Genomic DNA, 16,568 nt, shown 5'->3' with positions numbered 1-16,568 from the left:
GTCCTCAGTGCTAAGTTTTGAATGAGAGTCTAATGCTCCGTGATTTGCGAAATTCATCTCACACTCTCACACGTAACACAATTCATCTTGCGTAAAAAGAAATTTACTTTGAAAGTAACGCTTCTCAAATCACAATTCGCAATATTTGCTCGCGACGTTAAAATGTTAAGAGTTGGGACGTCACACTCATCGAAACGAGGCCTACGAGAAGCAATGGTTTCTGTGCTTGAAATTGGATCATTGATATAGTTATGAGAATAGCTTATCCACGGAAGAGAGGGAGAGGGAGGCTATAGTTCCACGTTCCACGTTACATGGTCGGTGATCATTAGAGGTGGAGCACACGCTCTGACAGTGAGGCCTGAGAGAACCAGTCGGCTGTAGGAGCGGCAGGATCCTAGAAGAAGAGTGGTTATGAGTATTTCCTGTGGTTAATCATCAATCGCTTAAACAAATTGACGATACATAACATGTCACATTTGTAGCTGTGGTGGTGAAACGTGTAAGGTGCTAGACTCCAGTTCTGGTGGTCGTAGGTTCACCCCAGATGGGGGCTGGGATTTCGTCCTTGTTCCACTTTCTCCAGGACGGCCCCTGGTCCACTCAACCTAAACATCAACGGAAGACGTGGATATGCTTAGCGAATCTTCAGGGACAAACAATTAACATGCACTGATTTCTGACAATTTGTTCTGGAGTCGAGAACACAGTCTAATGGCTCCAAATACAGATCTTGTGAATAATTCCGACTGCGAACTTCTAAATCAAGCACCGACAAAGCCAATGGATATGATCAGCTTATCTTCAAAGACAAAAAATTAACACACACTAATTTCTAACACACTACCCGGGAATCGGTAACACCACCGGACGACTCCAACTACAGATCTTGTGAATAATTACAAGACTTCTATATTAAACATCGACGAAATCTCTGGATCTGATTAGTGTACCATCAACGACAAAACACTGACATACTTCGCTTTTCGCCACTTGATCCCGGAATCGTTAACATGTCAATGAGTTACTTTCTTGAACTGAGTAACTTCAGAGTAGCTTTTTATATTTTCATATTTATCGGTTTTGAGCTACGGGCAGAGTCAACATCTAAAACAGCTAACGGTAATTGCGTGTTTCTTTGAACCTGTAAATAAACGTGTACTGTTACGAGGTCCAAGCCAACATTTCTCGAAGTAGATCAAGGGCAAATAAGTTTCCTTCAAAACACTCGTCAGAAAAGTCTTACCAGATGACTTAAATAACATATCAAATACCGGTGAATTCCAAGACACGTACTCCACCGACAGCAGTGCTACGCTTTTAAAACGATAGACTGGTACCAGTATCTGAAATACGTATTTGAATTCTAAGGAACGCCATGATATCCAGCCCCACTACGGAAAAGCTGTGAAATATAATATAATGGAAGTGTGTACTCACTCGGGTACTTCCGCTTGTGTTCAGCGTCCACTTGCCTAGCTTGGGCGAAGTACTGGTCCTTGTCTGCCTTGGTCATTGATTTCCACATCGCACCGAGCCTGTAACACCGAGAAACTCGCCGTAAGTAATCTAGATAGTAATGCTTTTCAGCCACGCTACGAAGATCGAGGATAGATTCAAACGTTTCCTTAACTATAAAATACCAAATGGTCCCGGAAAGAAACAAAGAACGCCGAAAACCATCACCTGATGTGTCAAAAGTTGACAGTTTTCCACATAGCAGGTGATAAGGCTGACGCCACAAAGTACTTCACGCGAAATCCAAACTGGGTGGATTGAGTAATTCAGTAGATGCTGTTGCCAGTCCCAAGTCTACATAAAGGAGGAGAGTTGAGTATAGGCGAACCGTAAAAATGTACCCATCCAGCGGATACCAAGCTTTTGAGGTGAGGGTCTCTCTCCCCATCTTTTTATCTTACTTCTAGGCAATGCGATAAGAGAATGAGAAGTTCTGGATGCAATGCAGCAGAAGCGTACGTGAATATCAGAAAGATAGATGGTACCTACGAGAAATTAAAGAATCCTTTGGAGAAAGGAGAAGCAGCTGTACGAATATCAAGGCGGGTAGTACTAAGCAAAGAAGTCAAAGCTGAAAACTCAAAGGACATGTATTAGGGCTGTACAACGGAAACAAACTTGAAAATAATTGTATGGAGAGACAAGAAAATGGTTCAAATGGCTCTGAGCACTATGGACTTAACATCCATGGTCATCAGTCTCCTAGAACTTAGAACTACTTAAACCTAACTAACCTAAGGACAACACACAACATCCAGCCATCACGAGGCTGAGCCTGCCGGGAATCGAACCCGGGAACCCGTGCGCGGGAAGCGAGAACGCTACCGCACGACCACGAGATGCGGGTCAGCTCAAGAGATAGAGCTAACTAATACTGCATGTCCACAAGACGACTTTCACAAGAAGGTAAGTGAATCTGAAGTGTTAAATATTGAACAGCAAACAGATTTAGTGAGAATTCTGTCTAAAGACCATTCAGTATTTTCAGAGAATCCGGGTACCGTTAGTGATTATGTTTGCAAATTTAAGATTAAGGACGAGACTCCGTTTTTTTCCCCCTTCCAAACCATACCGTATAACTCTTAAAGAAGCGGTTAGGGAAGAGAGTAATAAAATGATTAATCAAGATATAATAGAAAGGAGTATGCTTGTCTACAATAATCTCTTAGTAGTAGTGAAAAAAGCTACAGGTGGAGTGCGATTGGTGCTAGATGCACGCACTCTCAACCGTCATATTGAAACCGAAAGAGATCGTCTGGTTAATATAGATGAATTATTAACTAAATGTAGCCGGCCGCGGTGGTCTCGCGGTTCTAAGCGCGCAGTCCGCAACCGTGCGACTGCTAAGGTCGTAGATTCGAATCCTGCCTCGGGCATGGATGTGTGTGATGTCCTTAGGTTAGTTAGGTTTAAGTAGTTCTAAGTTCTAGGGGACTAATGACCACAGCAGTTGAGTCCCATAGTGCTCAGAGCCATTTGAACCATTTTTTGAACTAAATTTAAGGATGCCCAGTATTTTAGCTCCGTTGATCTGACGGTTGGGTACTGGCAAATGCGGTTACATCCCGATTCAAAGAAATATACTGCTTTTTTGTTCGACGGAAAATCTTACCACTTTAATGTACTACCTTTTGGACTAAATATAGCGGTATCGGTATTTAAAGAGCACTTGATATGGCTATTGGACGAGAGTTATTGGAAGAACTAGTTATTTAAGTGGATGACATCTTGATTATTTCACCTACTTGGGAAGAACATTGTAGGACATTGGAAAAAAACTTTGGAGCGATTTAAGGAAAACGGTATCACCTTAAAGCTAAGCAAATCTCACTTTGCGAAGCAGGAATTAAAGTTTTTAGGACACATCGTGGGAGTAAAAGGCATTAAACCAGACCCCGAGAGAATCGAGGCTATTAAAAACTGTCCATCTACTTGAAACGTTAAACAACTAAAAGGGTTTCTGGGAATGGTAGGTTATTATCGACGCTATGTGCAAAGCCAAGAAATAAACGACCCTAGACTATTAAGATTATTACGTAAAGGTATATCATGGAATTGGGACCAAGGGACACAAGAATACTTTGACAAACTAAAACAAGCTTTAGTAAATGCGCCTATCTTACAACATCCCGTAATGAATGAACCTTTTAAGATAGCAACTGATGCCTCAGATTACGGTATTGCAGCAGAATTATTCCAAGGGGAATGGGGGACAGAAACCTATGATCACAGATCTATAGCGTTTATTAGTCGAAGCTTAAATAAGCATGAACGAAATTACACTACTACCGAGAAAGAATTGCTAGCGATAGTGTGGGGTATCAAAAGTTCCAAACTTTGATATGGGGATCCGAAATTTACATTTATACCGACCACCAGGCTTTGTCATTCCTAATGGGTAGTAGATTATTACACAGTAGACTAATGAGGTGGATGTTGTTTTTACAAGAATATGATATTAAAATACAATATATAAAAGGATCGGAGAATATAGTACCCGATGCTGTGTCGCGACTACCTCAAAACATGAAAGATCTGCAACGTACAGAAGGACCTGGGGTAGTTTTCGCTATCAATTTTATAACAACAGAATATCCAGCTAGGGAAGTACCCGAGTTAGCCCAAACGATAACGGAAAATATTAAACATGACCCTCATTTTACAGATATCTATGCCATGTGTATAAGAGAGTCATTACCGGTAAACAAAAGGGAACAGTAGAAGCTAACAAATCACAACTTGTTCTGGAGAAACAGCAAAGAGTCAAGCTGTTGGCGGCTGTGTATACTACAAATAGCAGAGTCTAAATTAATACAGTACATTCATAGTGGATATGGCCACTTTGGAGGGAAAAAGTGTATAGTTCACATGAATAAATTTTATTATTTTAAGCGATTAGGGCGTAAGGTAACTGCTACTATTAAAACGTGTGCCATCTGTCAGAAAGCTAAGGAGAATAATACTCGTGTAAAGTATAAGATGCATCCGATTATTCCTAAAACATTACATGACCTCAAAGCTGCCGATTTTTTTGGACCCATACCCAAAGGGAAGGGAGGCGTGGCTTATATATTAGTACTTATAGAATGTGGGTCGAAATATGTAAGACTGTATCCTATTAAGAAGGCTAATGCGCAAACCCTGATCAAATGTTTGCAAGATTATTTTATAGCTACAAGTAAACCGAGGCGTTTTCTTTCGGATAATGGACCGCAGTTTAACACCCATGAAGTTAAGGAATTTTTAGCCTGGGAAAATATACGACACATTTTAATATCCAAGTATAATCCATCTTCGAACCCTTGTGAAAGAGTAATGAAAGAGATTGGTAGGTTGTGCCGCACTTATTGCCACGACACTCATACCTCGTGGGCGGAAATAATTAAAGATTTTGAGGTTATTCTAAACGAACTACCGCATTTGTCTACAGGAATGACGCCCGTAGAAGCCATTGGCAAGCTAATTATAGGAGAACCTCTAATTAAGTATTTTACGTGGCCGGAGCAAAAAGCTACTGTTCACCAAGCAATTCAGGAAAGAGTTGGTAGAAACTTACATAGGAGCGCCCAACAAAGGGTAGATAAATACAATGCAACCACAACTGACCCAGAATACCACGTAGATGACTCAGTTTTAGTAAAACAACAACATCGAAGTTCAGCACTGAAAAAAGAAACACACAATCTTTTTCTGAATTACGTAGGACCTTATCGTTTTCATTCAATAGTACACCGAAAAATCCTATATTTAGTAGATCCGGTGACGGGAGAGAGAAAGGGAATGTACAATGTTAAGGATATAAAACGATATGTACAAACCACCAAGGACGTTGACGTTCTGTGTCAACGGGCAGAGTGAGGTCCGCCGGTTCCCGAGTTGGGTTCGGTGTTGCTTCCACATTACTTTTCCTACCCCGAACTCCCTTCAAATCTTCGACTATCCTGTAATCTATTTATAGGCCTTAAGCTATCCCATCATATTAGTATTAAAAGAGACCAATTGTGACTACATGATTATTACTAATTTAAGGAGTCACAATAAACAGTAACCTCTAAGCATGAAATAAAACTAACGGGGTAACATTCTAACCGGAGATATAATATGATGGAACTGTTTAGGAAGAATGATACCTAGATGACATAAACTGAACATGTGTATGAAATATAAAGCGAAGTTACTAACTGAATAACTATTTGATTATAGTGTATATAATTTCTATTTATATAGAATGTTTTATATTTATTGTAGAGTGTGATGTGATTGGGAAGGGTTTATATCTAATTTTGAAAGGAGTGGGTAGCATAGGCACAGACACGACCTACACACCACGCCGTTCATGCAACACCCGCGAACAAATGTGACTGGTTCTTCATCATTTGCCATTCCATAGGAGTTGCTGCGGTCTTTTCTTCGGGGCTTCAAAGGTGACGGTGGGAATGTCCGTTCTGCAGGAGACGCCGAACATCATATCTCCTCCGGCTTCTCACTTAAGTATCGGCGAAGTGGGGATCCTGGGGAAGGGGATTGGGAAGGGTTTCCTGTCTTTGTGACTGTATTCTTTCTTTCTTCGATCTTAGCAACCAATTTTTTTATTTCCTTCCTTACTTCTCTTAAGAGTACCAATCTATCTTTTCCTGTGTCCACATTCATATACTTCTATCGATGAAGTCCTTCTCTTTTCCGCGATTTCTAAAAATCTTCAACTAAGAACCTTAGTGGGCCGAAGAATCAGGACGGCCCGCATCTCGTGGTCGTGCGGTAGCGTTCTCGCTTCCCACGCCCGGGATCGATTCCCGGCGGGGTCAGGGATTTTCTCTGCCTCGTGATGGCTAGGTGTTGTGTGATGTCCTGAGGTTAGTTAGGTTTAAGTAGTTCTAAGTTCTAGGGTACTGATGACCATAGATGTTAAGTCCCATAGTGCTCAGAGCCATTTGAACCAATCAGGACGCACGATCACACTTGCACACTCAAACAATTAAATACAAAGACTCAGACAAGTAATACACAGGGAGATGTAACAACCGTCACAGATAAGGGGGGAGATAGTGCTCAGGAAGGGCTCGAGCACATGTGCTAAGTAATGACGATTGTACATCTCAAAGTAATAGATATTAAGCCAGAGGTATCGAGTCAAATAAGCTAAAGGAACAAGGGGGGACGAAGTGTATATCCACCTGTGTTCATAGCTATAGTGGTACAAAGTAATATGAATGGAGATAAAAAGAAATAGATATTAAGCCAGAGGTATCGAGTCAAGTAAGTCTCTGATGTTTCCAGAATGAGATTTTCACTCTGCAGCGGAGTGTGCGCTGATATGAAACTTCCTGGCAGATTAAAACTGTGTGCCTGACCGAGACTGGAACTCGGGACCTCTGCCTTTCGCGGGCAAGCGCTCCACCATCTGAGCTACCGAAGCACGACTCACTCCCGGTACTCACAGCTTTACTTCCGCCAGTATCTCGTCTCCCACCCTCCAAACTTTAAAGAAGCTCTCCCAGGCTGTGGCTATGCCATGTCTCGGCAGTATCCTTTCTTTCAGGAGTGCTAGTTCTGCAAGGTTCGCAGGAGAGCTTCTGTAAAGTTTGGAGGGTGGGAGACGAGATATTGGCGGAAGTAAAGCTGTGAGTACAAGGAGTGAGTCGTGCTTCGGTAGCTCAGATGGTGGAGCGCTTGCCAGCGAAAGGCAGCGGTCCCGAGTTCGAGTCTCGGTCGGGCACACAGTTTTAATCTGCCAGGAAGTTTCAAGTCTCTGATGAATAATAGGATAGTGCAGACCGAATAGCCCGAAGAAAAGAAATAAAGTTACAACCATGGACGAAACATGTAGTTATTAAGGCTATATAAGTGAGCTATAAACAATGAACAAGCGAATAATTTAAGCAGGTAGGCTGAAGGACTCAGAAGGAGGAAAGGAGAGGTAGATAGAAATTTTAAATAAAATAATTTGCAGAGGAGTACGAAAGAGGCAAGGCTATGAATCATTGTTAGAGAAGATAGGGAAGGCGCACCCTATACAGATTAAATGAGAGAAAGAGGGGCAGGTAGGCAGATCCAGAGGAGGCTGACCTATACTGTGTGGGCAGGGGCACCAAAAAGGGGATTGACCTGTACCATAGTTTAGTATAAATAGTAGGGGCGTACCTACCCAAGGATGAAGAGGAAGATGTTTTCATAGTATCAACCCCTACGTAGATTGGAACTCAAAGGGAAAGGGTGGTATAGTGACCTGAGATTGTAGTATCGCCTGGTAAATTTGAATTCTAAACTTTTTTAATTAGAAAAGACGAGGCCTGCGCGAGGAGACAGAAAAAAGAGAAAACCCCCATTACAACTAATTTTTTCAGACCCGGAAGACCGGTGGTTATCATTGCAACAACTTTGAAACTGCCTAAGGGGAGGGGTTTATTTTGGATCAATCCTGGAAGCAAGAGTAGATAAATCTATTGGAAATAGCTAATACTTGTTATGCTGTTAGTTTATCATACTACTATGTCTATGAAAGATATTACCAACAGCTTAATGAAATAACGGAGATGGGAGAGTGTTTTTTACCTAATGTTTTTATGTAGTACAAGGTAACAAGATAAGTGTTAAGAAATAAAATTATTAAAATATATGTTGTGTTCAAAATAACGAGTGTTCGAGCTAACGGGAGGGATATGTAGTGCCCCAAAATTTTACGAAAGTCTGGAGACACTTGTGTTCCAGCCGTTTCGAACACGCGTTATTTTAAAGCAGGGCGTAAGGATGATCATGGGATACTGCAGCCATTTATTGTTTGCGCAGGCGAAACTGGAAGGGAGATAATTCGTCGGCGCTGCCAAGAATAAACGTATACGGCCCGGAAGCGCCGTGGCCGGCTGCAAAGAGTAATGTAGCTTTGTATTGTTGAAAAACAAATGGAGTCACTCGAGATAGTGACTGTTTAGTAGACGTGGATAGTCAGACACGATAAAAGCTTATGTATTAATTGTGTTCAAAAATGTGTAATTAACTGATCTTGGATGCCCGGTAATGTGTGGGCTTACGTCATAAAGTTTACTTGTTTTTTTGTACAAAGTGGAAATAAATATGTTCTGGTGCATTGAATGATATTCCACGAGTAGCGTATTTTTTAATAAGAAAAGAGAGAAATTTCTGCTTCCTAGCAGTGAAATCTTCGGAGAAGCGTCCGGTGCTAGCAGAAGACATCGGCGCTGCAAGAAAGCAGAACCAACATTCTTCAACAAGTAAGTCCACGAAAATGCTTATGCTGTATAGAGAGAGCTTAACACTACACCGGACCACAGCACCTTACGTATACAAAAATTGAAACAGGGGATAGTACACCAACAACAGATAACATTGGAATCGGGAACCAATGGTCGAAAATGCCTATTTCAAAAAATGGCTCTAAGCACTATGGGACTGAGATCATTAGTCCCCTAGACTTAGTAACCTAAGGACATCACACACATCCATGCCCGAGGCAGGATTCGATACTGCGGCCGTAGCAGCAACGCGGTTCTTGAATGTGTATTTATTGTGTTATGCACATACACCACACACACCACGCAACAACAAAGCAAATAGCAGCAACTGTTCAAAGCGTCGATCACCAGTATCAGTGCATGTATTTCAATGGCGTATGCAGATCTGCTGCACTCTCGCAAAGATCCTGGGTGTCTATTGTAAACTGAAACAGGCAGTGGGTGATAAACAGCGTCACCCCTGACACCCACCAGACATGCTGTACACAATTTAGCTCACAGCACGTGTCATGTGACGACGGCATGCATCACCCCGGCGCGTTAGCCTGTACCGCCCGCGCATCACTATCACCTAATGTCAGTTGTCCATTGCATCAGACAACCTGTGATGTGTTAGTGGTGAAGCGTGTTACTCTGTACAGTGCATAAGGCGTAGTCAAAAATGGAAAGTTACTCATCACGAAAGTTAGCACACATGCATTTAATGTACGGTGCAGCAGGATGTAGTGCCCGTATGGCAGCATGAATATACAGAGAATGCTTTCAAAACAGGGGTTATCCTAATCGGCAGAATTTTATCCCCGTGGATGCGAACTCACGAATGACGGGGTCGTTCGCACCACAGAGAACCGGCCAAGATTCCCGCCAAAGACATATCCAAACACCAGACAGATCGCACTGCCGATCACCTAGCAATTAGCACCCGTCAACTTGCCCGTCAATGAACACTTCGAAGAATGCAGTATGGAGAGTACTGGTGGAACATGTATTACACCCCCATCATAAAGATAATGAGCAAGCACTGGGACCAAGGGATTTTGAGCCCAACGTTCATTTCCGTAAATGAATTGTCCACCATAGTGCTGTAGTACCCAACTTCGTAGTTTGTGTTGTTCACGGATGAGGCTTCATTCATCCTTGATGGTGTTTTAAACAGTCGCTACATCCATGTCTGGAGTGATGGCAACCCCCGCACTAACCACATCGGTGGTCATCAGACACGACTCTCTCATCAATGTATGATCTTTGAGTTCGTTAGACATTTAGCACAAACTAGTGTTGTAGGGAATCGTGTGTGACCTCTGCAAGAATTATACCGACATTCGCTCGAAGTAATTCAGGAAATCCGTAGGAAACAAACTCTAATTCGTCTCGACAGTTTACTATTCTCAGACGGTGGAGACCTGATTGACGTCATGGTGTATCCATTCACGTTGCATTTCGAAAGTAATGAGGATGCTACTTTGTCTGTTAAAACTCTGATATTAACAGATGCTAAAGTTCTAGTAAATACGAGGAAAGAAACGGCTCACACATTCGACTTGAATTGTTTCGATGAAACACTACTGTGCTAATCTGTAGTGGCCGTATCAGAATTTATCTTTTATCGTTGCTGCTAATCGTGTGATGGATTTTGTCCAAAATCAATATTGACACTGTGCTAACAGTTAAAAATAAAGTACAAAAATAGTTTTAAGCCATTTTTCATAAAATTTTTGGCAGTGGTGACTATGAGGTGAAGTTCGTGTATTTGTGACTTATAATCAGCAACTTTTAATTTAAAGTGGCAACGTATTTATATCAGGATTTTCCCCACGTCGTTCTCATTTCGAGCAGCATCGCTTTTGATCTATAATGTTCCTTTACGGAAAAGTGGCACAGTTGGAAAAATGGCACAAAATTGTATTAATTTTGAATTTGAAGTTCCTCTGGATTACCACAAATTACCAAGTAAGTCTGGTATGAAATGGCCATCTAATAGGACCTTATTTGCTGCCTCTACTGGTTCACGTTCCAACGTGTTCGTGCGAGATGTGCTGCCACTATTCTCTGAGTCAGTATTATGAATACTTAGATTTTCATGCGATTAGCAATTAAATCAGAATAATGTAATTTTTATTACAAACTTGGATTACTATTTGTTAATTAATACTTCAATATGATAATAAATGCAGAATGCAAATAAAAATAAAATAGTGTGGTGTAACGAGAATCGAACCAGTGACCTCGCAGAACAGAACTACAACGCTATACAAGCGCACTCTGTCAGATCTCAATATCTTGTTTTCCGCGAAAGGATGTGGTTTCAACACGACGGTACTTTGATGTTAATGTTCGCGAGCACCTGAACAACAGGTACTCTCTTCGTTGCATTGGAAGTGGAGGTCCTGTTCCGTGACCACCGCGGTCGTCCGATCTCACACCGCTGAACTTTTCCCTCCGAGGATACATCAAGACGCCGGTGTATGAAGCTCAATAGGTACGGATGAAGACCAGCTTGTTAGGGTGCAAGATGCCTGTCTTCTGGTTCAACAGACACCAGGGATCTTTGAGAGATTGTAGCAGAACGACATGCGCCGTTGCCACGCATGCATTGAGATTGAAAAATTACTATGAGCTACGTTGTTGTTATGTGGTGTATGCTGTGTATGTCCACAACATAATAAATGTGCATTTCCGACCATTGAGTGCCTCCCCCCCTCCCCCCAAGAAAAACCACGGCCCGCACAGGCCGTAAAAGCGCAACGGTACCGACCGATCGCCGTGTCATCCTCAGACCACAGGCGTCACTGTTGGATGGGGAGGTGGAAGTGCATGTGGTCATCACACCACTCTCCCGGCCGTGTGTCAGTTTACGTGACCGGAGCCGCTACTTCTCAGTCAAGTAGCTCCACAGTTTGTCACACAAGGACTGAGTGCACCCCGCTCACCAACAGCCCTCGGCAGCCGGGTCTCGCCCATCCAAGTGCTAGCCCAGCCTGACAGCGCTTAACTTCGGTGATCTGACGAGAACTGGTGTTACCACTGCGGCAAGGGCGTTGGCCCACTGGTTCCCTACTTTCATGTAATCGTTTTCGGACCCACTATCACCTGTTTCACTACTTTCACTACTTTCGAAATGGAATGAGAGTGAACACACCATGTAGTCAATTAGGTCCCCACCGTGCATGAAACGAAAATTACTGGTTTCCATAATACTTACGGAACAGAAGCTTTTCTGAAAGCAACAATGACTGATCCACACAGACATACGCAACCAACAGAAGGCTTTGAACATCCTGTATATGGTTGTATCATTCAGCAATATGACATTTCGAATTTTAGTACCAAATTGTAATCTGTTATGAATGCTTCGATTTTCATGCGATTAGCAATTAAAACAGAATGATGTAATTTTTATTACAAATTCGGATTAATATTTGTTAATTCATTTTTCGAAATGATAATAAATGCAGAATGCAAATAAAAATAGAGTGAGTCTAACAAGAAGCGAATCAGTGATCTCGCGGTTACAAGATTACAGCGCTACACACGCACTCTCTGCCAATATCTCAAGTTTTACTCAACATCGCTCGGATATATTCAGTTATCGCTTATTTCATGTCCGGCAGTGATTTAGTCATATTAAAACGTCAAGCTGTAGCGTGGTAACAAGATCATGAAATTAAACTTTAAGAGTTCCTCAACAACTGGCTGGCTATGTTTCAAGATCGGAGGAAGACAACTGCATACGAGTTCCAACAGAACTATCCCTAGCAAATCCCCACCCTGTTAAAACCAAACTTATGTTTGAGGATACTTTCCTTTTGTTCTTGCCGCGCGGTCTTCGGCGTCCTGTCACGGTTTGCGCGGCTCCTTCCGTCGGAGGTTCGAGTCCTCCCTCGGGCACGGCTGTGTGTGTTGTCCTTCGCGTAAGTTATTTTAAGTTAGATTAAGCAGTGTTTAAGCTTAGGGACCGATGACCTCAGCAGTTTGTTCCCATAAGATCTTGTCAAAAACTTCCAAAAAAAATTGCTTTTGTTCCTCACAATTTAGGAAGGGGAACTGGGCATTAACAAAGTTTGAGTTAACGTCATCATTTACAAACTTTTAGATAAACAGGCATTCAAAGTGAATGACTGCAGAGGATTTAATTGATAATTCTGACTGACGCCTGTCTTCTGCAAATTATCATCATTGCAGGTGAGACCTTGTGCTAACAGTTCGATCCACCATAGTGAGGCAACTATCATCAACGCAGTACACATCAAAGTTTTTCAGAACCCTTAAAGTGTGGAACCTGCACACTTAAAACAATTTCAATACGAAGAATTCGATGATAGTTGCTAGAGATTTACATATGTTACTACTAGTGTATTATGGTGACTGGAGGTTATTTTGACTATGGTTGAAGATATTTTTTTGTTTAATACGATTTATTTATTTTATAACACACCAGTCATTGTATTCTGAAAATGAACCTTGCTCATCATCCACCTCACTACACCACTTTGGCATTTCAGACAGCTGGATTGAAGCATCTTTCAGCAGAACGGCTTCTGTTTTCAGTGGATTTTTTTCTATAAGAGAGGGGCCAACATATAAGTATTCCTAATATTAAGGATACCTGTCTACTTCCAGTTCCTCCAGGCTAAACGTACTTGCTAATTTGCTATAATCCAGATGATCCTAAAATATAAAATTAACACAATTTTTTCCTGAACTGTGCCATTTTTCGGACCAAGGGAGGTGGCGCAGCTGTTAGTACACTGGACTCGCATCCAGGAGGACGAAGGTTCAAATTCGCATCCGGCCATCCTGATTTATGTTTTCCGTGATTTCCCTAAATCGCTTCAGGTAAATGGCAGGATAATTCCTTTGAAAGGGCACAGTCCGACTTCCTTCTCCTCTTTCCCTATTCCGATGGGACTTGAAAAAAAAGTCTTGTGGGACTTAACTGTTAAGGTCATCAGTCCCTAAGCTTACACACTACTTAACCTAAGGACAAACACACACACCCATGCCCGAGGGAGGACTCGAACCTCCGCCAGGACCAGCCGCACAGTACATGACTGCAGCGCCTAAGACCGCTCTGCTAATGCCCGATGGGACTGATGACCTCGCTGTTTGAATGCCTCTCCTAAATCAACGAACCAATCATTTTTCGGTAAATGAACATTATGGATCAATAGTGATGCTACTAAGAATGGGAACGATGTGGGGAAAGTCCTCATATAAATACGCTCACACGCTACAAAGTAAAAGTTACTAATTAGAAGTCTTAAATAAACGAACTTCACCTCGTAGTAGGTACTGGTAAATTTTTATAGGAAACGTAGAAAAACCTTTGGAAACACAAGTGCAGCAACTTTTTTTTGTCGTATATTTTTAAGAGTTACCACGTTGTCAACATTGATTTTGGAGGAAATCCATCGCACGAGTAGCAGCAACGATAAAACGATAGATTGTAATACGGCCACTACTAATTACTACACTCATGATTCACCGAAACGATTGTGGTCTCGTAATTACGAGAGCTTTAGCATCTGCTACTACCTGAGTTTTAACGGGCAAAGAAGCATCCTCACTACTTTCGAAATGGAATGAGAGTGAACACACCATGTAGTCAATTAGGTCTCCACCGTGCATGAAACGAAATTTTACTGCTTTCCATAATACTTACGGAACAGAAGCTTTTCTGAAAGCAACAATGACTGATCCACACAGACATACGCAACCAACAGAATACAGTTAACCATCTGTCAAGGTGAATTAGTTTCTGTTTCCCACAGGTTTCCTAAACTACTGCGAGGGAGTGTCGGGACAATTCCTGCAAAAAGGTCACATTCGATTCACTACCACACTAGTTTGTGCTAAATCTCTAACGACCTCAAAGTCGACGGGATGTTGAACCCCACCCCTCTCTTTCCTTCAAGTTCGGAGGTACTTTCAACTCAGAAAGGAGCTCACGCGAAATTGTGTTTTCGACTTACGCGTGGCACCCATCGCTATTGTTCCGTTCCCCAACTATATTAAGTTACGGCCGAAGTTAGTAACTTTATATTACTTTTTACGTCAGAGTCAAAGTATTACTCGCCTACCAGAAAGTTACATACTGGATACGGTCCACAATTTATGTTTTAGGGTAATATCTTTCTTCTATTTTTCACCAATATCATACCGCATTCTTCGGCTCTTAGTGTTTTTAAAATGATATTCTTATACGTATATTACCCAACTTCAAAGCGAAATAACGACATAAATCAACTCGTTACATGTTTTCTACTTTTTGTACTTATTTTTAGCAAGGATATTTATTTCACTATTTACTAATATAAATATTCCAACCAATATTCAATGAAATTTAATGGAATTAAATCTCTCAATCGTCTAACAATAACAAGTGCAGTTAATCAGTATCAACAAAATACTTACAACATTCTCCATAACTAATAGGGGTCCACACAATGACTGTATGGAGACGGATTAAATGGACGAAAAAACAAGATGCTCAAGTTATGCTGCTCCCAATGTGACGAAATGTCTCAAGATCACTGTATTTGTCTGTTATCATCGCGTTCATCTCAAAACAGGCTTCCACAACAGCTGTGTCATAAGAGATTTGGAAGGTTGGCACCCTTTTAGACACGCAGTTGAGTGGATCTATAAAACGTGTAATAAATCTGGGGTTTCATGTCTCCATTTGTAGACATTAAAGCCACTCGTCGCCCATCTTCACAGTTCAACATTAGTTGCCTCACTGCAATTGTGTGTTGCTATTATAACTAACTTTATAAAGATTGTATATTGCACTATCCGTTCAAGCGGACCAACACCTCAATCTGAATAATAGTTTGCTGACGCATTTCTTGTTGAAAAACAAATAAAATTTTGACCTGTAAGTACTTCAAGGAAACTCTTCCCTAAAAGAATCTAGCATTCTCCTGCTATGAGATCTCATTTTTTTTTTTTTACTGTGGTGTGAAGGATATGTACAAGACACAATAATCCATTTTATGGGGGATGTGCACTGGTAAAAATCGTGACATACTGCAGCGTCAGATCATCATGAAACAACAAAAATTATAACCTATCTCATCTTACGAAACTCAAACCGTAACACAATTTCTGATCTGTGATCTCGTTTCAAATTAACAATGCATGTTGTAAGACACTACGACAATTGACCAACTAGAAACCAAATCAATTAACATGTTAAAAGGTAACAATATGATATGGTAACACTCTATAACCCATCCACCAAGAAGTTTTAGATTTGGTATTGCAGTGATTAGGTTCAGAGATGTGGATGTCAAAAGATGACATCGCACCAACAGACTCCTTATGGCAAGTCAGGGAAGCACCTGGGAGTCGAGTGGTGAATGGGATGAGACTGGTCTGAATGTTGCAGAATGTTTGACAGCGTTCTCAAATGTTCCACTATCGTATATATACAATGATGGTATCTGTTCTTTCGGACATGTCCGAAAGAACAGATACCATCTTAGTATATATACAGTTAAGGATCACCGGCCACTTGACCATCTTCTTCTTCTGTGCGAATGCACAAACGGTGCCCGAAGTCTTACGGGGATCGGCAACGCGCCGCGAGTAATGAGTATAATGGGCGGGGACACTACGAATGTAGTGCGGGACAATACGTTGAGAATGTGTGCCAGAGATAAATCCCTGCAGTCGCGCAATCCTCTGTGTACTCTGTGGCTCAGCTGGATAGGGAGTCTGCCATGTAAGCAGAAGATCCCGGGTTCGAGTCCCGGTCGGGGCACAAATTTTCATCTCTCCCCGTTGACGTGTGTCAAC

At 41.7% G+C, this 16,568-nt stretch overlaps 1 protein-coding gene across 2 annotated transcripts in view; it reads right to left on the bottom strand.

The window, feature by feature from the left end:
• The window catches only part of LOC126284559 (probable basic-leucine zipper transcription factor N), a 716,161-nt gene that overhangs the window by 626,799 nt on the left and 72,794 nt on the right, over window positions 1-16,568 (bottom strand). For both annotated transcript variants that reach the window (XM_049983561.1, XM_049983562.1), the window contains exon 3: window positions 1,441-1,538. In XM_049983561.1, coding sequence (XP_049839518.1) covers window positions 1,441-1,538 — 98 coding nt within the window. The remainder of the gene's footprint in view (window positions 1-1,440; window positions 1,539-16,568) is intronic.

The sequence above is a fragment of the Schistocerca gregaria genome, chromosome 8 (genome assembly GCF_023897955.1).
Source record: "Schistocerca gregaria isolate iqSchGreg1 chromosome 8, iqSchGreg1.2, whole genome shotgun sequence".
Taxonomy (NCBI): Eukaryota; Metazoa; Arthropoda; class Insecta; order Orthoptera; family Acrididae; genus Schistocerca; species Schistocerca gregaria.
This window is presented reverse-complemented; position numbering and strand designations above follow the sequence as displayed.